Genomic DNA, 23,285 nt, shown 5'->3' on the forward strand with positions numbered 1-23,285 from the left:
CACACACACACACACACACACACACACACACACACACACACACACACACACACACACACACACACACACATATATCTTGTGTATCAGCCACATCTGCACTGAGTGAGAATAGAAATAATTAAACCCCAATGCAGCTGTATCGCGCAACAACTTAGAAAGACATTGGTGAAGTGTGAAGAACAAAAATATATAAGTCTGGAACCCAGTTCAGAACAAAGTAATGACCAATCCAATCAGAATTTTGTCAATGTGGCCTGATGGAGCACTTATGAAGCTGGGAGTAATTTAGGCTATTATACAGATGCACAGGGGTCCCAACTCCAAAGTGTGTGACCAAGCAGAGAAAATATTTGGCATAGAGTTTAATGTTCAGGTCTGAAACTCATATGTGAATACAGAAAATATGTTCATTATAAGTTCACTGTGGAAATCAGCCATTGTTGCTAAGTCACTCATCACATAAACAACAGGAATAGTCTCAGTCATTTCCCTTTCTACTTTAAGTCCTATCATATTCAGTTCTTAAGCAGCTTAATGGTCATTGGGTGCACAAATGGGTGTTCTCTATTGGTGTTATTAATGCCCATTACTCTGAGGGGGGTTTGTGCCATCTCTTTGACCACAAACCAAGCTGTTAAGTGACAAGGCAGATTATCTCAACCACAATAGAGCCAATCATATTCCCCAAAGTCTAAACCCTCCTGAAGAGCATAAAGAGTCTTACATTTATAGCCCAAGCAGAGAGAGGACTCCATTCATGAGTTAATAGCCAAATGAACGTTCCTAATTCAGCAGTTAGGGTAGCGTAGAGTGCTTGGCCTCACGATGTCTGTGACAGACAGTGGGACTGAGCTGGCTTTGTTGACCAGTATCATTAGTAGGTGAGCTGAACGAAGGCTGGTAATAACTTCCCCTTTTCCATGATCAGAAAGCTGTTCCCACGAAAGCGAGCACCAGAAGGACAATAGTTACCCTGGCTCCTTTCTCAGGCTTGTGACACACATACACCACACTTTTCACTCTCCACTGCCACCGAGCTCAGCTCAAAGTTAGAGAGCTCATTTAGTTCCACGACGATGGAGCATATAACAAGGCTCTATACAGCAGTCAGCTGATGGCTGTCATCAGTGCTGCTCTGCGTGCATCACAGACTGTCCTCTCTCACTTTAATTACCCATCTTTGCTCTCACAGCAGGGCCCTCTCACAAATTATACGGCATTGTTGTGCAAAGATTGGCCTGTCATCACACGAGGAGGGGAGTGTTTCAGTGTCGCCATTGTGGCCCCTGGTGCCCGGCTGCGACTGTACATAGCACACCCTTGCTTGCCATTACTCCTGGTGCCAGGTGACTCACTGACCCAGACAGCATTCTGCCATGTCAGCTTGGCGCCACAGAGTGGGGTTCGTTCCTGCATTCAGACAATGGGCAAACTCGAGCTCCTCTAAAGATGAGTTGGGGCTCATGATAATCCACCCCCTCTGTTTTCCTGTACTTTACTACACCCTTGGAGCTCAAAGCAATAAAACACATGTGGGTTTGTTGTCCTATCTAATCACCTGGTATTACAGGTCTGTTCGGTGGAATGCCTGTCTTTATCAGCTATCATGTGGCTCTGACATTTAGGTTCTTTGTTTACAGTATATTCATGTCATTTATACATCATTTTATGTGGCTTTATTTATTCATTTGTGTGTGTGTGTGTGTGTGTGTGTGTGTGTGTGTGTGTGTGTGTGTGTGTGTGTGTGTGTGTGTGTGTGTGTGTGTGTGTGTGTGTGTGTGTGTGTGTGTGTGTGTGTGTGTGTGCGTGTGTGTGTGCGTGTGTGTGTGTGTGTGTGTGTGTGTGTGTGTGTGTGTGTGTGTGTGTGTGTGTGTGTGTGAGCTTGTAGGGGGCAGGAATGCTTATAAGCTTATAAATCCGTTCTAAATTATAGGTGACAGTGAGAATGTTGGGTAGAAGATACTCTGACCAGACTTTTCTGTGAGAAATAATAAAGACTACACGCATGACAATAGTGACAACTTAAAAGGCAGATGGTCTTCATTAAATATGAGGCAATCATTTCATACCTTTATTGGATTTACTTTGAATCCAGCTTTGCTCATTTTGCTGGTTCAAATTCTCCAGGTACTTTTTCCAAAGGGAATAAAAGGTGAATTTATTACAGAATTGCCACTGGCCTGTTCATAGTAAAATCTCAAGTTCTCGTGGAGATCTGCTGAATTGCTCGTAATTAATGCTTTTAAAATGCAGTTAAAACTGCATCATGTCTTCCATTCCATGGTGGCGATGGTTCAGATTATAGTCACTCATGCCCATTGACTTAAGAGAAAAGTGCATTTAAATTAACTTAATTTGCACATGGTGGTGAACAAGAATGGAATATAATTGAGGAATTTTTAATTATTTTTTTTACTATACTTAAATATTATTTTAAGTATAGTAAAAAACTTATACTTTTCTTGCATGTCATCAAGGTAATTACTTAATTACTTTTTAACGACAATTTTATGTCTTTATACTTTCTGCATCACTGCAATCATACCGATTTATCAAGGTGTCCCTCATGAGCCACCAGGTGACTTTGAATTTTGCGTTAAAAGTGTTTCAATATACTGTAGATAGCAAATTTTCATATAAAAGTAGGTGTCTACTTTGCTGCCCCAGAAGGCACCAACCCTAATTTGAAATGGTATGTTAAGGTAGGTTTTGATAATTAGAAACATTAACTGGCTATATTTAGATGTTTAGCTTATTTGCTTATTCTGGGTTAGACTAGCACCAATTTGAGCAGTTAAAATTATTGGCAGGTCAATTTCTAGCTAATAGTAAACAGAGTTTATTTACTGGACATTTTACTTTAAATTAATTTAATAGTGTACAAATTTAGTCATTGGCTATAACCAGCAAACTTACTAAGAGACAATGTTTTCTTGTTTTAGTTTAGTTGTTGTTTTGGTGTACTGTAGTTTCATTAAAACAAATATTATCTTCTAACAGTTTTAGACAAGCAAGTTACTTTTGACAAGAACATAACTGTTTACTTTTTATTGTTTGAGTCTATTTATAAGTAGCAACCTGAGTACATTTTGGTGGATATTTCCATGCTTAATTGAGCAAGAAATTGGCACATTATTTATACTTTTATTACAATAAATCTTCCTAGTATTTGCTCTGCCCCTAAATGTAAATTACACCAGCAGAGATGTAGAAGCCTTGGCATAGCTATTTGTGATTTTATAACTAAAAATCTAAATATAGAGAGCTTATCATCTTAGTATTTAATTTGTATAACAGAGCATATGTGAGGATATTTGCTTTAACCATGTCAAGGACATATATCAAGGAACCATTTACAACTATCTGGGAACAATTATTGACTAGAGAACATGTAGTATTATCCTGTAGAATTTTTGTTGAGAAGATGATTTATTCTCATCTATTATTTGTGTTATTTACAAGTGCAAGCACTGGATTTATAATAGCAGCTGTAGACTAGATTCTTAAAAAATCAAACTGTGCAAAAAGAGTTTAATTCCTTCCAATAATTAAATCATTATACGTTTGAAGAATAAATGTTCCAATTAAACCCCTGAGTATGTTTAAACTAGGTGCTCAAAAGATTAATTAAAAATCTGCAGCTTTATTCACTCGTGGTTGTATATACTTAAAAACATGTTGTAAATGTTAATTATATGGCCTAGAGACTGTAGGCCAAACATTGCAACGATATCCTCAAAATTACAATGCAGTCTGCCAAATGTGTTATTCGTAATTACTCACATATGCCAAACAAATGTGGAATTTTGTTGTGGTGTTGGGTGAAGCTTAGAACCACACTCACATGCTAGTCACTGAACAGTTGAGTATATTTTTTACATTATTTGACATAAGATAGCTGTTCCAAGCTGGGCAGTTTCAGCAGGAAGGATGTCAAATAAGATAAAATTAAGAATTATATGAATTGTACTTGGCTATTTCCTCATGCCCATAGTCATGTTTAAGCTTAAATAAGCACTAAAAGGGTTGAAAAGTAACATAGTGCCACCAAAATCAGCAGTTTATGTATTGATAAAAAAAACTGACGGTTTTATTGTGGATTTTCAGATGTGACATGTTGAAAACCAAATTAAGGAGCAAGGTTATCTCAAGTATTAATAAACAAATAAATAAATACATAGTAAGTCAACATGGTACATCTACAGTATCTTATACAATATCTCTTCTGGTATCTCTAACAGTCCTGAATTTGAAATGGAAGCCAACATGCATTCATACACAATTACAAACCCAATACAATAACCACTGGTAGCAACCTAAGCTGTGTATATCAAATTTTAACTGTGTACATTTGTTTATCGAAGTATAATCAAGATTTATTTAGCCATAAACAAAATATAAAGTACAAGCATTCATGTGCATTTAAGGAGTAACTATCCATCAAACTCAAAAATATGCACCTTGAATTTTCTCTTATTTGTTATCCTTATCAGCATTAAGTTCATTAATCAAACAGATGTATATGCTCTATATTATAATGTCCAGGCTATCTAACCCATCAAATCTATTCATCAGATGTACTCACAATACTTCAAAATATAATCAAATATAGACATACTTCTCTCTCTCTCTCTCTCTCTCTCTCTCTCTCTCTCTCTCTCTCTCTCTCTCTCTCTCTCTCTCTCTCTCTCTCTGTGTGTGTGTGTGTGTGTGTGTGTGTGTGTGTGTGTGTGTGTGTGTGTGTGTGTGTGTGTGTGTGTGTGTGTGTGTGTTTGTGTGTGTATAGTGATTGCACATATAATATTTTTATGGAAAATTCAAATATATTTAAATGCATGTATTAATAACAAGGCCATAGCTCAGGAAAATGTTTAGCACATACATTGCACATACTGTAAAATTTGTACGATGCTTTCTGCACAGACCCCAGGTCCCTAGATAGAGCTAAAATTTTATAACTGCTCATTTGAGCCAAATTAATCCATATAAATAAATCCATTTCAATATGGGAACACAGTCAAATATTTGTTTTGGTGGTTTTCCCCCATATAAATTAAATTGCTGCAAGCTGCTACACTTGGAAAATGTTCTGGCCCAAAATATCAGTTTTCTGTGCACAAATCACACCATAATGCTGCCTTTAAATCGTTACAGACAGACAATTTATTCTTGGCATTCTATTCATCGCAAAGCCTAAGCCAGCATGAGTATGTCACGCTTTGTTGCCAATAGTCATTATTTGCTGACAGTTCTAAGTCACTTTTCCCCTTATTGCTGCTTTTTAAAAGTTAAAATATGCTAAACTAACATGCTTCAGGACATTGTGATTAGCTCAGAGCATGTAGTAGATTGTTGTGGAAAAAAAACATAACATTTAACGCATTGGAAAGCATTAGAAATTGGAATGCAGTGGAAATGTTTTTTTTTTCAATGCAAATATAAACGAAGATTCTATCTTTAAATAGCTTTGAATGAATTTTAAGGGTGAAACATGCCTTCACCTCTTTCCTTTAATGTGTTAGGGTAATTGGCACCCACTGCTTCATATTAGGATTCTATATGCTGGATTTCATGTGTGTAGTTGTAAATATCCAAAGTAATATATGACAAACATATTAGTTCTAGATGCAGATACAGAGTTATGGCTCAATGTGAAACTGTTTCTTTACCCTCCTCTTAGAAGCTCAAGCTGATTTGGTCAGTCAGGTTAGTTTGTGCTGACCTACATCAGCTGTTTTTGTACCATGGCATGGTTTTGACAGAAACGTCTTCTACAAATCATGACTATTTGTTTGAACTCCACTCTGTGTGGAACTGATCCTGTGCTGAGGCTTGCTCAGAGTGCCCTGATAATTGCTCAATCATAACAGAAATCAAAATCCAACAGTGATCCCCCTCGCAGCACCCCCTCCCTCCACCTGAGATTCAACAGGCACAGCCTTATCCAAATGGAGCTGGCAGTGATTTTCTCATCGTCTGGGTCAGAACGAGAGCTTGCATGCTCTAAATTAAACCAGCGTGTACCAGCTATTCACTCTGAGCCTGACGTTAATGGAAACCAATGCTGCTCTTTTATAATTCATTTGTACCATTAGTCTATTAGCCTTAGCTTAATGACAGGATGTCATTAAGAGATTTGGTATACAACTAATGACAATATTTGCGCTTAGGACCAGGTCAAACAAAGAGAGCATTTACTGCTTCCTTTATGACTACGATGAAAGAAAAGCATTGGGTGTGCTTACATTTGGGCAAACTGTTTACTAATAAATGTAATGGCTTTTGATTCTCGCTCCACAACAATGTAAATGAATGAAAGATATGGTGAAGGGAGTGATTTAATGCTTCTTAAAGCCATGATGAATGTACAGTTGTAAACTTGGGTGAGATGATATAGATCATTCTACTGACTTTTAAAATGTTTACTTTTAAAACATAATATGCTTGTGAATATGAAATAAAGTATAAAATATTTTTGCACTGTTTCTATTTCTCTGATGTTGGTTTTGATGGAATCATTAGTGCCTGCATAAACCACACATTTATATGTTAGAGATTAAAATCAACGTTAAGAGCAATAATGAGCAATTTGCTTGGTTTGCAGTTCATCTAATAGATGATGAGAAATATCATATTAACACTAAATGAATAATTCATTTTGTACATCATAGCTTCATATAAAAAATTAACAGGTCATCTTGGAAACATCAGTTACATATTAGTTATAGATATATATTACAATGTATTTATTTTGTATTTGCTAAAAGTGTATTTTCTTTATTTGTGGAATCAATAAAAAATTTTTAAAAAATAATATATATTTATATTGTGAAATTTTCTTCATTTTTAAAATTCAATTAAGCTAATGTCCTCTAGGGGGCAGCATGTATGGGAAGTGTAGCCTCTTCTGGAGGAATGGTTGAAAGCCGCCACACATGGATCCAATATTGCACCCAATGTAGATACAGTAGATGCAGACGACATGGAGCCATCCTTAGTTCAGCGGAGGAAGTTAGTGGTGTATGTGTCTGCCACTGGTTCTCATTTGCAGTCGCTGAGCTTCTGGGAAAAGTTCAAACAGTTGTTTTCACACACAACTATGTGCAGCTAGCCCAAGCGATTTGTCTGAGATGTTGACATTATTGACTGATGGCTGAGCATATTGAATAGTCAAGCTTGATGAAACACACTATTAGCAACAATATCTCAGATGCTGCACATGTGTGTAAATTCTGAAATGTAAAATATTAAGTATGCATATGTTGTATGTAAAAAAACAAACAAATAAACTTACACACACACACACACACACACACACACACACACACACACACACACACACACACACACACACACACACACACACACACTTATTCACAGAGATCAGGGAATTTTTGCTACTCTTTTCATAGCATAACTGTCAACGCTTTTGAAAAGTTTTAACAGTGTGCAATACAATTAGTTTACTGTCTCAGAACATGCAAAAGTAAAATGCTGACTTGTTCTGAATGTCAAATAATGTCTAAACATGAAACCAAGGAACTGGCAGGATTTTGGTGAGCTATCAGTACATTTACACAGTATTGCTTATATTAAAAACATACTCAGCTGGATACCAATCAACTTGTTATAAATCAAACCCACACACATTTGTCAGCCTGAAAATGTTTCAGTCATGACATCTGAATAATTAAACAGAATCCTTCTGAAGACAAGAAAGCACGTACTGGTTAATATCATTTACTGCCACTTAGCTGTTAATGTAGACTTTGTATATTTAGCTAGGTCAACTTTACACAAATGGTGGTTTTGTAGATTTAAAGCAATGTGTCAAGATTGTCATCTAAATTAATTGGTGAGGTGCCAAGCAGGAGCAGAAACAGCAATTGGGCGATATGCATGATTCTAAAGACAGGCCTGTAATTTTTCCAGGGGTTTAATCTATGAAGGAATGTAGACCTAGGTAGCATACTTGTCTGTTTCCAATGCCACAGACTGCTCTGTGACCAACTAAAACAAATAAGGTCAGACTGCAATGGTGGATAAACAAATCTAGCTTTTTTTTTTTACTGTGCTCATTTTGCACGATTCAGTGGAAATTAAAAATGTTCTCCCATAAATTTAGTGCCAACCATGCTTAAAATCAGGCCTGCACTAACTGTGAAACACAAGAGCCCATAAGTTTGAGCAACTCAGTGTTCTCCAGGTCTTTTAAATTTCAAAAGTGTCTCAAAACAGCATGGATGGCTCATGAAACTATGTAGTTAATGTTTAATATAGACATAAAACCAGAGCTTTATGCACATTACAGATTTAAAAAAAAAAAAGGTTTCAGAAACACCTTTTTTTTCACATTTTTCAGAAAACACCAATGTTGACAGTCTAAAAAATAATGGTGGTTTGCAGGCCAGCATGAAACACAGGCAGTTTATATGCCACAAGCAGTGAGAGACCTGCTGTCTAATCAACACGGTGTAGTATTAGAATATGCTACAGTATATATCATGATTATGAGCTGGTCAAGTTTGTTTGCCATGCAGCCCCGTAGCATCAGTGTCCTCAGGCATGCGTTCACACAAAGCTCGTCTTTCGCTCTGAGCCATGAAGTCTGAGTACCGTGTACCTCTGGAACATTCCTGGAGAGGCTCAAAAGAGAACATACACAGTAGGAGATTGGAGCTAAGCCAAGGAAAATACAGTCAGGTTTGGTTTTATGAGCAAATCTGATCAAATCAAACTGACCCCCACCTGTTACAAAAAAAGAAAGGCATAAGCCATGGGCAAATCATAATATTTAATTAAGGTTAGTAATCAATACTGCATGTGAGTGCTAGCATTTGTGTTGGTATTTTTGGATATGTCAGCGGTGGTTACAGTAAGATGTCAACAAGCTCTAAACCCAGGGTTTGCAAATCATATTGTGACTAGATCTAATAATCTGTCCATACTGATAGATAAAGGGTTTGTGTGTTTAGTTTTAAAACAGAAGGAGACTGAACATTTATATGGGGATTTTAAATTAGTTTTATTTTAATAATCCTTACCATACCTTCCACTGTTATAAAAGTCACAGAGATTTGTATTCCTATTTAGTTGCTTTAACAATTTGAATAAATTAAAACAAAAATTATGTGATATAATAAAAATTATCTTGTGATTATTTATTTTTTTTTGCATAATTGTTAATAATGTGCTGTTAGTAAATTAGGTATGTATTTATTTATATTGTTCCTTTGCTGTTATATCTGAAACAAAATGACCTTGATCTTCCAAATAGGGAATCAGTAGAATAGTAACAAAATGCAATTAAATAAGCAAATAATAATAATAATAATAATAATAATAATAATAATAATAATAATAATAATAATAATAATATACTGACTAATAATGGAATTAAATGCTAAAGCTGAAGCAAAATAAGCCTGCTTTTGGTAAACAATGCAGACATTCTGTCTGGGAATTAAATGTATTAAATGAAGTAGATGATGCACATTAGTTTACAGACAAACAATAAATCTCCTAACAAAGAGAATTCCAGGGTTCCTTAACCAGCCAATTCCCTTAATTGGAGACATTTGTAAGATGCTGCCTGCAATCAATTAGTGTATTATTTTGCTTAAATTCCCGCCACTCATAGGCTCTATTGCAAGAAGCAAAAGGGTCTTTGGCAGCAAGAAAAAGGGAAGCAGAGGGGCTCGATCAAGCATGAGGTCTGTATTACTGGCACCAATAAATATTTTGTAGCACTTTATTTAGTTCCATGCCGTGGGCCATTTGTTCCCACAGTCCGTCACTCAGCAACTGCTCGGCTGATGGCTAGGAGAATTATGCCAGGGTTGTAATAATTAAAAGCAGCCCAGTTGGGCGTGCGTCCACTTTGTGCAGGGGGCTCAGAGGTTTGTACCTCACCCAGTGAAATGCAGAGTTGTCTGATACAAACAGAGATGAAGCTGGGTAGAGGGGGAAAACATTGCTCCCCTCTTTTCTTATTTTACCTTTGCATAAGAATATAAGAATATACAAAAAATACCACATATTCTGTGTGACCAAGTGTCACAGAAGCACACAAAATGCTGCTAATGTAAGAGACCATACATAATGAAGAATTGAATTTTTTTATTCATATTTTTTTATTATTTATTAATTCATATATTTTTATATAACACTTCTTATTTTGTGAAATACTGATAGATGTATGATTATGCATACATTTTGAGTGAAATAATAAATTTATTATAAATTCTATTTAGAATTGTCCTATATTGAATATATGCTTCGTTTCTTCTTGTATTTATGGAGGCCACTTTTAAGGCATTAAGGTGTATAAGAGGGCTTCCTTCAAATGTGCAATCTGTTTCAGATGGGTTTTCTGTCCTCTAAAATAAACAGATTAAAGAATGGATTTACAACAAGTTTTGACAACATCATACTACTCAATCCCATATACTAATGGCTGCTGTTCAGTAAAAGTAGACATCAAGGGCACATATGGAGCTTCATTAAAATTCCTACATTAAAATTACTCTCATTCTAATAATAAGCATGTGTAAGTTGCATGTTAGTAAGAAACAATAAAAAGCCTTGTATGGAGAGATGCCCCAGAGCTTGTGGTAGTGGACTGGATTTAGTGCCCAGGTGGCTGATCAAACTGATATAACCCCATTGAAAACATAATTAATTACTATTAATAAATTACTATTAGAAACTATTTCAATGTCTAACCACCGACAGCATAATGAAACTTTGCAAAGGAGGACAAGTGAGCATTTGTAAGCATTTATAACTTGTATCTTTAATGAGCTCCCTATTACAAACTAGAGTCCTGTTATCGTACGCTTTTATCATACCCAGTTTTACTGCTTCCAGAGACTCATTTCTGACTTGCTACTCAGTTGGTTAATGCCCTGAAGAGTTCTTCCGTTTAGCCTGTAAACAAGGCTTGGCAGGTGAGGGTGAGTCAGACTCAACCCCCTCATGTCTACCCAACATACTGAATAAACATTGTCCTGTTACTTAGGCTGCTTGGGTTAATGAGGGCAAGTACTTGGCGCTGAGATCACAACACACTTGTCTGTCTTCAATCTCCCCCACAAAGCTCTGTGGGAGGTGGGTGTGGATTGTGTGGGTGCTCTTAGTCTCTCTAGTTTAGCAAATCCAGTTATTAGAAGACTGACTCTCTCTAAGCAGAACTGCAGTTCTGTTAAATATGTGATTGAGATAATCAATTTTATATTTCCTAATTAACAAACTACAGAAATAAAGTGTCTGTACATACTTTGTATGTTAAATGTATGTTAAATTAATGCAGTGAATTCTAGTGTTGTCTGAATTCAGAATGGTGGCTCCTTTACTGCTGCTTTATATTTTATTATGTGTACAGTAAATAAAGAGTTATTTCTGACACGTTAGTATATCACATTATACTGCCACATTTGTTTTATGTAAGTTTATTTAGAACGGTTCAATTAAACACTATCGTGGTAAAATTTTATAATGGGATGAATATGACTATTTACATGAAGGATTTTATAGTGTTACATTACAGCTACCAACAGTTTTGGTTTATCTAAATCTGTTTGGAGTGTTTCTTATTTGTTACACTGTTGTTTTCTGTTCGAGTTCAATGACTGTCTGTTTTCTGAATCAGCCATATACATGGTCATAAATAATGGAAAAAAGAAGACTTGTACAAGGGTTTATTTCCTGATCTTTTCCATTTATTTATTTGTTTGTTTGTTTGTATTTACTATTTTGCTCATGCACATGCAAGTAAAGGAACTTTATTTTATTTTGTACAGTAAGGTTATATATAAGAAATATATACCAAAGAAAATTGGATAATAATAACACTGTATACTTCTAAGGACCAAAGTCTAAATGATTGCTTAACTACTGACCTTTACTCTTTTTATGACAATTCTAGTACACAAAAAAGATCATGTGTCAAGCCATTACTTTATTCACCGTGCGATAAAGACACCAGGAGCAACGATGTTCAGGTAAGCACACAAGCGCATATAAACTCTTTTCATTTATATCATAAAAATTATGTGTCTATTGTGTATAAAGACAAAAAACATTTTCTTACATAATAAAGGTCCTGTGTTCTGCTCTGCTTGTCAGTGATGCTGTACTGCACCACATCAAGTCCATATAAATCTTGGGTGTGTATATTTGTAATATTTTTTTCTTCATAACTTTTTCTTGTGTAGTTAGTATTGAGCACTCTCAAATACATATTTAAATTGTATTAATATGACCTTCATATACTAAATAGAATATTCCAAAGCTCTCTCTCGGTCACATGTCTTTCATTCACCAGTAAGGTATACTGTATCAAGGGAGCAGCCCCAGCCTGAGCTCAAACAATTTGCTTTAATCGTAAATGCCTTATTCTTAAAATATATTGTGAATATATCTAAATTTAATGCCAAAAAAATACTTTTTTTCAGTTAAATTGATTGAAATTAGATCAATCATTTTTCCACTCAAAAACATATCTACACTTGTCCAGTGTGTAAGACAAGCTTCCAAACTGTATTAAGCTTGTTAATATCCTAATATAATAATCAGTATTCTGATTTCCTTCTTATACAGGAAAAGGAAAAGCATACAGCAGTTCAAGATACAAGGTTATTTGCATTTTCTCTCTGACCATTATCATCTTGCATTATTATCTTTATACCATCAGTCTAACCTCTTAATACCACACTAGGTCTTATGATATTAATGAGAAGATCATGCTGGGACTTAAGGAAGTTGAACCTGTAGAGGCGCAGGATCTGACAGAGTTCGACCTTGATCCCCATATGGCCATATGGAAAGCTATGAAGCAGTTTCGCCAGCAGAAAGACAATAAGCCTGAGCACTTAGCTGGAAATGAGCAGGATGAAGCCTACCTTGAACCTCAGTACTATAGGCGAGGCCTGCTCTATCAAGAAGCCGAGAAGGACCTAGATGACGTTTACCATAACATACGAGGACTAGTGAACCATGATGACCTCAAAGACATAGTGGTCCATCCTGAGATACCAGAGGCTGACAAGTCTGAAGTGGTGGAACTGCGTGAATCAATTGTGTATTTGACCCCAGAAGAAGACCTAGATGGCCTGTATCATGGAGATTTTACAGGCCAAGTGTTCCAGGTTCCAGTCATCTTTCCAGAAGATCACCACAAGAATGTTCATACAGAAGCTGAAGAGGACAAAGATCACCTCTTTCATAGCTGAATAAGAAAAATTTACTTTAATCAATGAAACCATGTGCAGAATGTCTTAAATTGTAATAGCTTGAATTTGTAATAGCTTCTTAACCTTGTATGTCTCATTTTGACAATCTGCACACAGCAGTTAAAGCTCTGATAATGATCTGAAAATTGTATGTTTTTTTCTCGGTACTGCCAGGTCCACCTGTGACACATGAGTAAGGCTCCTAAACCTCAATTGCTCAGTTGTATGCTTGAATTATATGCTGCCTCAATTCTAGAATGTATAGAAATGCAGGCCAAATGAATAAAAGTAATAATTATACGCACAGTAATGTGTTTTATTTCAAATTCATTTATAAACAATTTAAAAGGCATATGTTTTGTGCACATGATGATTTGTAATTCCACAAAATATTTTCACTTTAGCAGTAGCACCAAAACCAAAAGGAAAAGTTTTTTCAGGCAAACTGCCTGAACAACACTAGCTCTTAGTTTGGGGAAACGAAGTCTTTGTCGATCCATAATTGTAGAACCTTTCCAGAGGTTTCTACAAAGTCAGTGTCTCAAAAGCAAAGCTAAAGTCTTTTTATTCTTTTTTTTTATTATTCTTACAAAATTGTATTCTTAAAAAGGTTTTTTTAAATAGTTAACTGTAGTCACAAGAATGTTTTAGCATTCTTCAGCAAAGCTCTTCAGGACGAAGGACTCCTTTCTTGATAATGATGTTTCCATATAGAGCAGTCTCCCTGTTGGAAAGAAAAGAAAGTTTTATAATACCAAGGTATAATTAAACACAACTGTGAAGATTCATGGCAGCTGAGAATTATACTGTACCCTGTTGCTACAACAGCAAAAGCTTTCTTTGCACGCTCATAAAAAGCGAACCTTTCAACTGCATCAAAAGTCCCCTAGAAAAACATACAAAAATTGAAAATAAATTTATAATAATAATGTCTGTATAATTATTCAAGCATAAACTATTATGAACATGCCGTATCTAATGTGCGAACTCATTTATTTATTCCTTAATTGTTTTAAATCATAACCATGCCCAAATTCACACACTCATTCACACCTAGGGACAATTTATTAGACAATCCACCGACATGCATGTTTCTATAATGTGGGAAGAAGAGTACCAGGAGAAAACCCACACATCCACAAGGAGAACATGTGAAACTCTACACAGACAAGCTCAGGACTGTGAGGCAGCAACATGTGCCCACCTGAATTATTATATTGTTTAACACAGCCCACTTCACAATTAATGAAAAGCAAAATAAAAAAAAAGAAAATATTTCTCTGAGTGAGAAATCATTGTTAACGATGAGACATAATCCTGTCCTAGGCACAGCAGATCACAGCAACCTACATCTGATCCCACTTGTTTGAGAAGTGCAGAGTAGAAGGACCACACTGGAACTACAAGACCCTGCTGCCTGTCACTATCCACTAGATCCATTACAGCTGCCTGAAAGAACAGAATTTACACAGTGTTGTAAGGATAAACCTTGCTTAGCTCCTTATTTAGCTTCAAAATGTTTAATGTTGTTGAATTTTTTTTAACAAGTACAGTTTAACTTACAATGTGGGTTCTGAGATAACACAAAAAAGTACATTGAACATAATATGATATTTACATTTCAGTACAAAAGGATTTGCCATAAACTGGCATGACCCACCGGACATTTAACATAGGAATCAAGAGGAAAGAGCTTCAATATTGCTTGCAATAGCTCTGGAATTCGCAGCCCTAAATGAATGAAACATAGCCAATACTTGTTTTATAAGTAAAGACACTAACATCATGATGTTTAATTTCATCTCTCTTTTTTTAGGGATACCTACCATCAGCTCGTATCTCTATGGGACCACATTTACAAATGGAGGAGACAGGAAAATTTGCATCTGCAAGAACTACAAAGAGAGAAAAAAGAAGTTTATGTTTCCTAATGTACTACTGTAAATCATATACTGTAATGTTGAATAAAGGAGAGAATCTACACCTCCTATCAGTGGAGGTGGATGACCACTGACCAGGTGATATCTGAGCTGTGGATCAATCAATTTCAGCACAGCAGTATCAGGTGCACCAGTGTTACTGATCTGTTCAAATATCTCAATGACAAAAACTACTACACTAGAGTATAACTAACACGACTGGGTATAGAAAAAATAGCAACTGTTAGATTGTACATCTGAAAGGTGAACCAACAAGGTAAGTCTGTCTAATAGAGTACAAAAAGGTCTAGTGTGTTTAAAAACCTCTGAATGGCTCAGTGTAAGGGTCACAACTATACGTGATCCACCACCCAAATCTTATCTGGTTAGTGGTCTTTTTATACTGTTTTCTACTAGAATATATGAAAATGACTTGGTTGTTGGTGCCACACTGGCTGTGTGGAGCATTTCAAAAATTTTGATTTTGGATTTTCACACAAACTCTAGTCTCTAGAGTTTACACAGAACGGAGTGGGGGTAAAAAAAAATTGAGTGAGTGACAGTTCTGTGGGTGAAAAGACCTTGTTGATAAGAGAGGTCAGAGGAAAATGGCCAAACTGGTTTGAGCTGCCAGGAAGGATAAAGTTTATCAGATAATCACTCTTTACAAATGTGGTGAGCAGAAAAGCATCTCAGCATGCACAAAGCTTTGAAGCTTGAGGTAGATGGGCTAAAACAGAAGAATATCACATTGGGTTCCACTCCGGTCAGCCAAGAAAGGAAATCTGAAATCTTTAGCTGTTCTACTGGGGTTAGTCTGTGACCATGATATTAGATTTTTGTTCTCGGCTGACAGGAGTGATCTTCTACTGCCCAACAACCTCAAGGTATAAAGTATTGTGCATGCTGAGATGTTTTTCTGTACTTATTTCAGTTACGATGTTCCTGTTAGCTCTGACCAATCCTTTCGTGCTCCTCTTATCTCACTCGTCAAAAAGAGTTTCATCATGTTTTTCCACAACATTCTTTGTAAACTCTAGAGGATGTTATGTGCAAAAAATCTTAGTCTGATGTACTGAAGCACTTGACATGTGTCTGCATGATATATGTGCTGCTGACATGACTGATTAGATAACTACACAAATAAATAATAGGTGTTCCTATTAAACCGGACACTCATAATATCCACTTTTTGTAAATACATATGTAAAACAATTTAGCTAGCTAACATATAAAAGACTAAAAAGAGCTAGCATGCAGCGATAATATAATAAGAACAAAAGATGTATAGACGTGACGTCTGAAATAAAAACGTGCTCTTAAATGTATGTGTGAGTTGAGAGGGGAAAGATTCCGTATGAATGGAGTTACACTAAATAAACATCCCGTGGTTCCGCCATGTTGAAAAACGTCGCTTACGTCACGACGCGTGAAACAGCGTCGTGTCAGAAACGTGCGCCGCTCAAATGGCTTATTCCATCAACCGCACTGAACGCGACCCTGTTTACACGTAGCAACAGACAGAATTCGCTGGATTGTTTAGCCTACATTAGCCTGAACAGATTTAACATCGTATTTATATAGTTAGGTAACTTCATGCTTGAGATTATATGGCGCTTACCCAGTTCGTCTCCGTGCCCCATTTTAGCCAGGGCATACAACAATTCAGGTGTAAGTATTGACGGTATTCCTTTCAGCACAACCATTTCCACAGCAGGTGACAGCAGATTTCACAGAAAAGTGAAAGAAGATGTCACGTGATCACACCGTGCCACTCAATTGGTCCGAGAACGTGCGCGTGCTGTCTATGTGAACAGCAGTGAGCAGGTTGGGATGTAAGCTGTAGTAACTAATTAACAGACCCTGTAGAATAGGTGTTTACACATGTTTGTGTACACCAACATGTCTTCATTTAACCTATACGCTTTTCCACAATGACACTAACTCTAGTTTGTAATGACTAATCAAGTAGGGTTAAAAATATCTTTTACAGAAATATAAATAATCAGAATAAATAGGCAACGTAGTAGTAAATACTATTATTTACTTTAATTCTTGCATTTAGTGGAGTGTTTTCTAATGAATGTAAACAGGTTTGTAAGCATCAATTATTTCATGTGCGCGTACATGTAGGCGATAGATAGATAGATAGATAGATAGATAGATAGATAGATAGATAGATAGATAGATAGATAGATAGATAGATAGATAGATAGATAGAACTTTATTGTCATTGCATGGTACAGATACACAGCAACGAAATGCAGTTTTGCATCTACCAGAAGTGCAAAGAGTAGCAATTGTGCAAATAGACAACTGCAGATGAAAATGTAAACATATGTACAGCATTTTATATATAGATAGATAGATAGATAGATAGATAGATAGATAGATAGATAGATAGATAGATAGATAGATGTGAACATATCTACAGCATATAATATAAATAGGTATATATGTAAACATATGTACAGTAAATAAATATAAAGGCTGTAGCAGTGCAGAGATGTGTGGACATTGTTGAAAAGTACAAGTAAATCGTTCTAAGGCTATGGCATTGAAAAAAATGTGCAGACACTGTTGTAAAGGAACAACAAGGTTAATGTTATGGAATTAAAAATGTGCAAGGTGAAAACACAAGTCCTATATATATATATATATATATATATATGTCCCAATATATATACAAGTCCCAAAACGTTCATTTTTATTCACTTAGAAATAGATGCGTTTCTTTTGATTTTCTGTTGTTTGTTTATTTATATTTTTATGTTAAATCCCAGCGTGGCCATATAAATAGCCATGAAGTTATCAGTAAAAAGTTCTGTAATCTTATTTTCAGCTGCATCTAAAGCAAAATGAAAAAAGTCCGTAAATAATTTTCTACAGAGTGTAAATGACTGCCCTAACTTGGCATATTTAAACAAAACTATCGCACATATTTCTTACGAGCCTGTCCCTTCCGTGTGATGGAAGTGCGGAGGCGAAGTGAAGAGAGAGTCTGATGTAGAGAGGAGAAACCATCCGGAGCCAAGAGCGTCTGATCAGTTTGAAAGCTCTTTTCTTTACGCGCGGCACCACGCTGCTCTCTCTTTGGTTCTGCTTTTTTAATGAGTTTATCACGCTACGAGGGGTTTGCCTCTGCCAAAATGTAACGTTTTGCCTCTTTTGTCTGAGCAGAGCGCCTCAATTGGGTCTACATTTATTATTTTGACCTTTCGTTAGCAGGGGACTGACTTCAAAGCGCAACTGCTGCTTTGCTCGCTTTTTGGAGACCTTTGTGTTGTTTCGATGTGAAGAAAGTTTTTTTTCGCCTCTTTCAAAAGTTTTGTTCCAGAGGCAAAGAAGAAAGTCGACTAAAGGGGAATATTGAATGAATATTAAAATCAATTAGGCTATGGACTTTTGAGAGTATATGGGAAGTCGCCATGTGAAGAAAACCCTGAGATCCTAAGAGTGAGAAAGCGCACTGATATAGTGGAAATAAAAGGGTCGTTTTATAATTAAATTTGTCTTGCTCCTTTGTGATCCACACGTTGTGATGTGAAAACAGTTCACCAAAACATCTATTAAAAATTCAAGTACCTAAAGATAACCACGCGTAAAAGTGATGTGTACACTATTTCCTGTAGTACATTGTATTTTTTTTAATTAATTTATAGAATGACTGAATGGAAATGTTGTGGAATCTTGTTTTACTTTTTTAATTAAACCTTTATTAATAATTACAAAAAAGGAACGAAGAAAATTTGTACTGTGAAATTTCTGCGAATTGCTTGGGCGTTCAAATATTTATATTTTGATCAATTATTGTTTCATGTTCAACTCATGTAGTTATTTAATTTTAGTCCAAGTGTGCAATAATAATAATAATAATAATAATAATAATAATAATAATAATAATAAAGTAATAAAATGTCAGAATGAATACATTCTAAAATAGATTAATAGTTTTAAAATAGGTAAACAAACTGACAGACATTTTGCGTAGTGCTCTGACCTTTCGAATAATCGTTATAGTTTATAAACACACTTTTATGTTTATTATAAATCCTACGCTTGTTTTTACATTTTCCAACTTAGGACCACATAGCAGAATATTAACCATTGTAACAAGAATAAAACCGGAGAACCAAAACTACAACCTTCACATTAAACGCTCATTATACCTACAAGCAGAAAATTCAGAATATATTTAGAATGGGATGAAGTGTGGTGACTGAACAAACTCGGAATAAATGTTCTTCCTAATATTTTCTAACTGCCAAACGTCAGTGGTTTTCTCTACCTTGGCCAACCAGTCTTGAACGGAAACATGCTTTATTTCTACAGCCTTGTATAGTGCTATCACCACCTAGTGTGTAAAAAATGTACATACACAGTGACCCACATTTCCCAAACCATTGTGGTTTTACTGTCTTGATGTCATTATTCTAATGCAGACCATTTCTTAACATAATAGCATAACAGTTTCATAATAGCATAACAAATGAAATCAATTTATTCTTTACCTCAATTTTCTATCTAAAAATTTATTACAAAATTAAATTTTGCATTACAAACAGAAACCTGCTTGAAGATCAGTAAAGTCACCAGTCTGGTGTCACCTGATATTTACAAAAGTCATTATAATTAATGTTTGTCATTAAAATTAGTCATGATCAGAGTTTCAACAACAGTTGAAAGCAAAACAGCTATGTTTAAATGATAAAATGTTTTGCTGGAAGAAAGGCAAATATCAGGGTGTTGTACTATTGATTCTGGTGCTTCTTTCAAACCTCAGATGCTCTTAAGTTTTGACATATATAGCAGTCTTTCAGTAACAGTACTGGATCACATACTAATAGTGTATAAAAAGAAACACTCTTATGATCTGATCCTTCAGTTGTCCTGGAAATCAGCTTTCCTCTTCTCAACAAATGCACTCATGCCCTCTTTTCTGTCCTCCTGTTTAAGAAACAATAAGTGGAGTAATTAAAATTGTTCTTAAAACAACTGTCTTTAATTTATAATATACTACATCTTACTGTAGCAAAGGTGGCATGAAACAATCTCTTCTCCAACCGATTGCCTTCATTCAGGGACAGTTCAAATGCTGAAAGTATACCATATCTGTTAGATAAAAATGTCAAGAATGTACCAGAACACAGAATATTATCCATCTAAAAGCCAGAAGCCTTAGATAAGGCCCCATGCAATCACTCCACATAGAAGGCCAGAGAACTAACAGCAGTATTTTAAAAGTTAAGATCAAACCAATGCATACTGAAAGCTTTTTCTAACATAGTTTGATAAAAAGCAGATGTCTCATCATACTTTTGAGTTTTTATGGAAAATAATCCCATGAAATATCACATTCACCTGCATTGACAGCTTCCTTTGCCATGGCTGACACCAGCTTAGAATTACTTGCAATTTTCTCCCCACATTTGATTGCTTCAGATACTAGCTGGTCCACAGGAAACACTTTGCTTACAAGACCTACAGAGGGGACATGAAATTACAGAAATCCAATATGCATGGGTTACTTACTTATTTAATTTGGAATAACAGTGCATTCCACTTACATTACATTTATGCTGAAAATGTTATCAAACTACAAACTATAACAAAGTATATAATAAGCACATACCAGACTGTTTGGCATCCTGTGCTGAAATCCTGTCTCCTGTAAGGACCATCTCCATAGCCAGTGACTTTCCAACTGCCCGAGTGAGCCTCTGAGTACCACCAGCACCTGTATACAAAATGTTATTAAAAAAATTATTTACACTTTCACTAATTTATCAATATTGTACCATAACAACAGTGTCTTTGTAAACCCACACTTTACCTGGAATGGTTCCTAATAAGATTTCTGGCTGTCCAAACTGTGCCTTTTCTCCAGCATAGATTATGTCACACATCATGGCCAGCTCGCAACCTCCTCCAAGCTACAAGGAGAGGACTGGTTCAATGCTTAAGATTTTGACTTTAATGTTAGCTAATGTTTGATGTTACATTAGCTACATACCAATGTAAAGTCAAAAATAATTCTTTACTCACAGCAAATCCATTTACTGCAGCTATAACTGGCTTTTTAACCAGTGATACTTTGTTCCAGTGTGCCAAAAAGTTGCCACCGAAGCACTCTTGAAAAGTTCTGTTTTGCATCTCTTTGATGTCAGCACCCGCTAAACAAAACAACATTTAATTGTGACCTGAATTGCACATGACCATTCAAGTCTAACAAAAATGTTCATATGATATTAGGTCTAAACACATGTTGCATACCTGCAAAAGCTCTTTCACTGCCTGTAATGATTATTGCACCAACCTCAGTATCCTGTTCAAAGATGTCCAAGGCCTTACCCACTTCAAGCATTAGGTCATCACAAAGAGCATTCAAGGCCTTGGGCCTATTTAACTGAATGAAACCAACATTCTTCTTTTCACCTTTTTTGTCAACCAGTATATACTGATACTGTCCACCTAGAAAAATGGCAAAGATACATTTCATATTAGAGAAAGAACTCCACACAGGATAGACATTTTGTTTACTAATTTCTTGAAGAATCCTCTTTTTTGATTAAGTGCTGACTGAATGTTTGCAGACCACAAAACTGGCAGACTGATAAAAAACTGTCATAGACTTGGCAGAAAATATTATATCCAAACTCCAAGTCACTTAGCTAGACACATCTGGTCCAGCGGTTCTCAAAATACATATAACCCCTCTTTAACTGTGATATAAACTTCACAGACAGAACAATTCTTCACTCCTCAGTACATATTTTAGAAACATTATGTAATTATTGTTCATTAATTCAGACATTCAGAAACCAACATGGCTGTATCGGATCAGGTACCTATCCCAAGAACGCCTAGTATGAAGCAGGAATACAACCTGGACCATCACGGACCATCACACACACACACACACACACACACACACACACACACACACACACACACACACACTCAGTAGCAATGTAGTGAAGCCAATGCATTTTTACGGATGTGAGAGGAAACCAGAAAAACAAGAGAAACACATTGAAAAGATACACAGAAAGTCAATTAATTAATACTATAAAGCTTTCAATTCCTGAACATTCCACTGATAACATGTCCTGGTTGAAAATTATTTATAAATATGTAAACAATACTTTCAAGAACACGCTTCTATTCTTATAAAACTTGACTGAATGTGTTTATAATCTATAATATCTTCATGTAACTATGTTTGTTGTGTAAATGAGCATGATGAGTGTGTAGGTGTGTGGCGTCACCTGGCGACTGCTGAGTTAGCTACGTTTCTCCTTTTGACAACAATATACCGTCCTATTTAGACTGGTAGGTTAAGTCATGTAGTAAGTCGTCATTTAGTAAGCAGTGCAGGTGTACATAATAAATAAGGTCGTGAGAGTTTATACTTTGCTTATTCATTGTGCCTGTAGAAAGCAAGTCCCCGAAGGTAGTGAGGGACGTTAATAAAAGGTCGGCTAGCTGAGGAACGTTAAGTAGCTAACCCGTGTCAACCTTTAGCTGTTATAACACTCTATAGTATAAAAAGTTCACAGAAACAAAGACGTGAACGCCAACAATACGTTTCTCCGCCGACAAAAAAAAGAGGTGAACTGCGATTATACACTATATCTGACGTTATACCGCCAGCTACGAGCTGTTAGCATGTTTAGCCATCGCCCCGCACTGGCTGCTGGTCAGTGTGACATTGAAAAAGGAGCAAGTTAAATTAGCACGTTTATTATTTTACCTGAGCTGCATTGACGAACAGCTGCAAGCGCAGACGGCAATAAATGGACGGGTTTCAAAATTGAAGCGGCTGATCTGCAAAACACTGCCATTTTCCACTTGTTTCAGTGTTTCACCTCGACAGCACTTCTCTCACTCCGCCACTAATACAGCCCTGACGCATGGTTGCCAGATATTATATAAGCAACCCGTATACGCTAGCCTTTTTTTAAGGTTTCATTTATTTATTTTAATTAAGGAAAGATTAATATGTTCATTTTTAAAAAAAAAAAAATTAAAAGCTTCATCCAAAACGACACAAAAGACAATAAAATCGAGCAGTTGAGATTTACTCCCTACAACATAACATGAGCATGTGTGTCAGTATGTTCACAGAGTTATA

The 23,285-nt window shown here is 35.9% G+C and overlaps 3 protein-coding genes across 6 annotated transcripts; 1 reads left to right on the forward strand and 2 right to left on the reverse strand.

The window, feature by feature from the left end:
- Positions 1-9,636: 9,636 nt before the first annotated feature.
- Positions 9,637-13,538, forward strand: si:ch211-217g15.3 (uncharacterized protein LOC368914 homolog). Of its 2 annotated transcripts, none has more exons than XM_027175103.2 (5): positions 9,637-9,713; positions 11,927-12,002; positions 12,101-12,167; positions 12,601-12,635; positions 12,719-13,538. In XM_027175103.2, the coding sequence occupies exons 2-5, from the start codon at positions 11,995-11,997 to the stop codon at positions 13,230-13,232; spliced, it is 624 nt and encodes a 207-aa protein (XP_027030904.1). In that variant the 5' UTR covers positions 9,637-9,713; positions 11,927-11,994; the 3' UTR covers positions 13,233-13,538. The 2 variants fall into 2 exon arrangements, with proteins under 2 accessions (XP_027030904.1, XP_027030905.1); XM_027175104.2 differs by having other exon boundaries at positions 9,651-9,713; positions 12,127-12,167.
- fuom (fucose mutarotase) lies at positions 13,528-16,957 on the reverse strand. 3 transcript variants are annotated; one of them, XM_027175105.2, is made up of 7 exons: positions 16,773-16,929; positions 15,217-15,328; positions 15,059-15,127; positions 14,893-14,963; positions 14,583-14,681; positions 14,045-14,118; positions 13,528-13,956 (listed from the first exon to the last, which is right to left on the reverse strand). In XM_027175105.2, the coding sequence occupies exons 1-7, from the start codon at positions 16,806-16,808 to the stop codon at positions 13,890-13,892; spliced, it is 528 nt and encodes a 175-aa protein (XP_027030906.1). In that variant the 5' UTR covers positions 16,809-16,929; the 3' UTR covers positions 13,528-13,889. The 3 variants fall into 3 exon arrangements, with proteins under 3 accessions (XP_027030906.1, XP_027030907.1, XP_047668929.1); XM_027175106.2 differs by lacking the exon at positions 15,217-15,328 and having other exon boundaries at positions 16,773-16,939; XM_047812973.1 differs by lacking the exon at positions 15,217-15,328 and having other exon boundaries at positions 13,528-14,118; positions 16,773-16,957.
- Positions 16,958-19,538: 2,581 nt separating this feature from the next.
- echs1 (enoyl CoA hydratase, short chain, 1, mitochondrial) lies at positions 19,539-23,285 on the reverse strand. The gene is made up of 8 exons (XM_027174835.2): positions 22,905-23,285; positions 21,425-21,622; positions 21,197-21,324; positions 20,985-21,084; positions 20,784-20,888; positions 20,513-20,632; positions 20,179-20,246; positions 19,539-20,098 (listed from the first exon to the last, which is right to left on the reverse strand). Exons 1-8 carry the CDS (start codon positions 22,993-22,995, stop codon positions 20,033-20,035), a joined length of 876 nt encoding a protein of 291 aa, XP_027030636.1. The 5' UTR covers positions 22,996-23,285; the 3' UTR covers positions 19,539-20,032.

Source organism: Tachysurus fulvidraco, chromosome 4 (genome assembly GCF_022655615.1).
Source record: "Tachysurus fulvidraco isolate hzauxx_2018 chromosome 4, HZAU_PFXX_2.0, whole genome shotgun sequence".
NCBI classification, from domain to species: domain Eukaryota; kingdom Metazoa; phylum Chordata; class Actinopteri; order Siluriformes; family Bagridae; genus Tachysurus; species Tachysurus fulvidraco.

What these genes read in the sequence shown, in the direction of transcription:
- fuom (XM_047812973.1), bottom strand. Translation starts at nt 16,857, where the DNA reads ATGGTTGTGCTGAAAGGAATACCGTCAATACTTACACCTGAATTGTTG. An exon ending in GGGGCACGGAGACGAACTGG is followed by an intron (nt 15,128 to 16,772) that starts GTAAGCGCCATA and finishes CTCTCTTTGTAG; the next exon opens with TTCTTGCAGATGCAAATTTT. An exon ending in CATAGAGATACGAGCTGATG is followed by an intron (nt 14,964 to 15,058) that starts GTAGGTATCCCT and finishes TCATTCATTTAG; the next exon opens with GGCTGCGAATTCCAGAGCTA.
- si:ch211-217g15.3 (XM_027175103.2), top strand. An exon ending in CAAGTCCATATAAATCTTGG is followed by an intron (nt 12,168 to 12,600) that starts GTGTGTATATTT and finishes CTTCTTATACAG; the next exon opens with GAAAAGGAAAAGCATACAGC. An exon ending in ACAGCAGTTCAAGATACAAG is followed by an intron (nt 12,636 to 12,718) that starts GTTATTTGCATT and finishes ATACCACACTAG; the next exon opens with GTCTTATGATATTAATGAGA.
- echs1 (XM_027174835.2), bottom strand. Translation starts at nt 22,995, where the DNA reads ATGGCAGTGTTTTGCAGATCAGCCGCTTCAATTTTGAAACCCGTCCAT. An exon ending in CTTATTAGGAACCATTCCAG is followed by an intron (nt 20,889 to 20,984) that starts GTAAAGTGTGGG and finishes TTTTGTATACAG; the next exon opens with GTGCTGGTGGTACTCAGAGG. An exon ending in TTCATGCCACCTTTGCTACA is followed by an intron (nt 20,099 to 20,178) that starts GTAAGATGTAGT and finishes TTTCTTAAACAG; the next exon opens with GAGGACAGAAAAGAGGGCAT.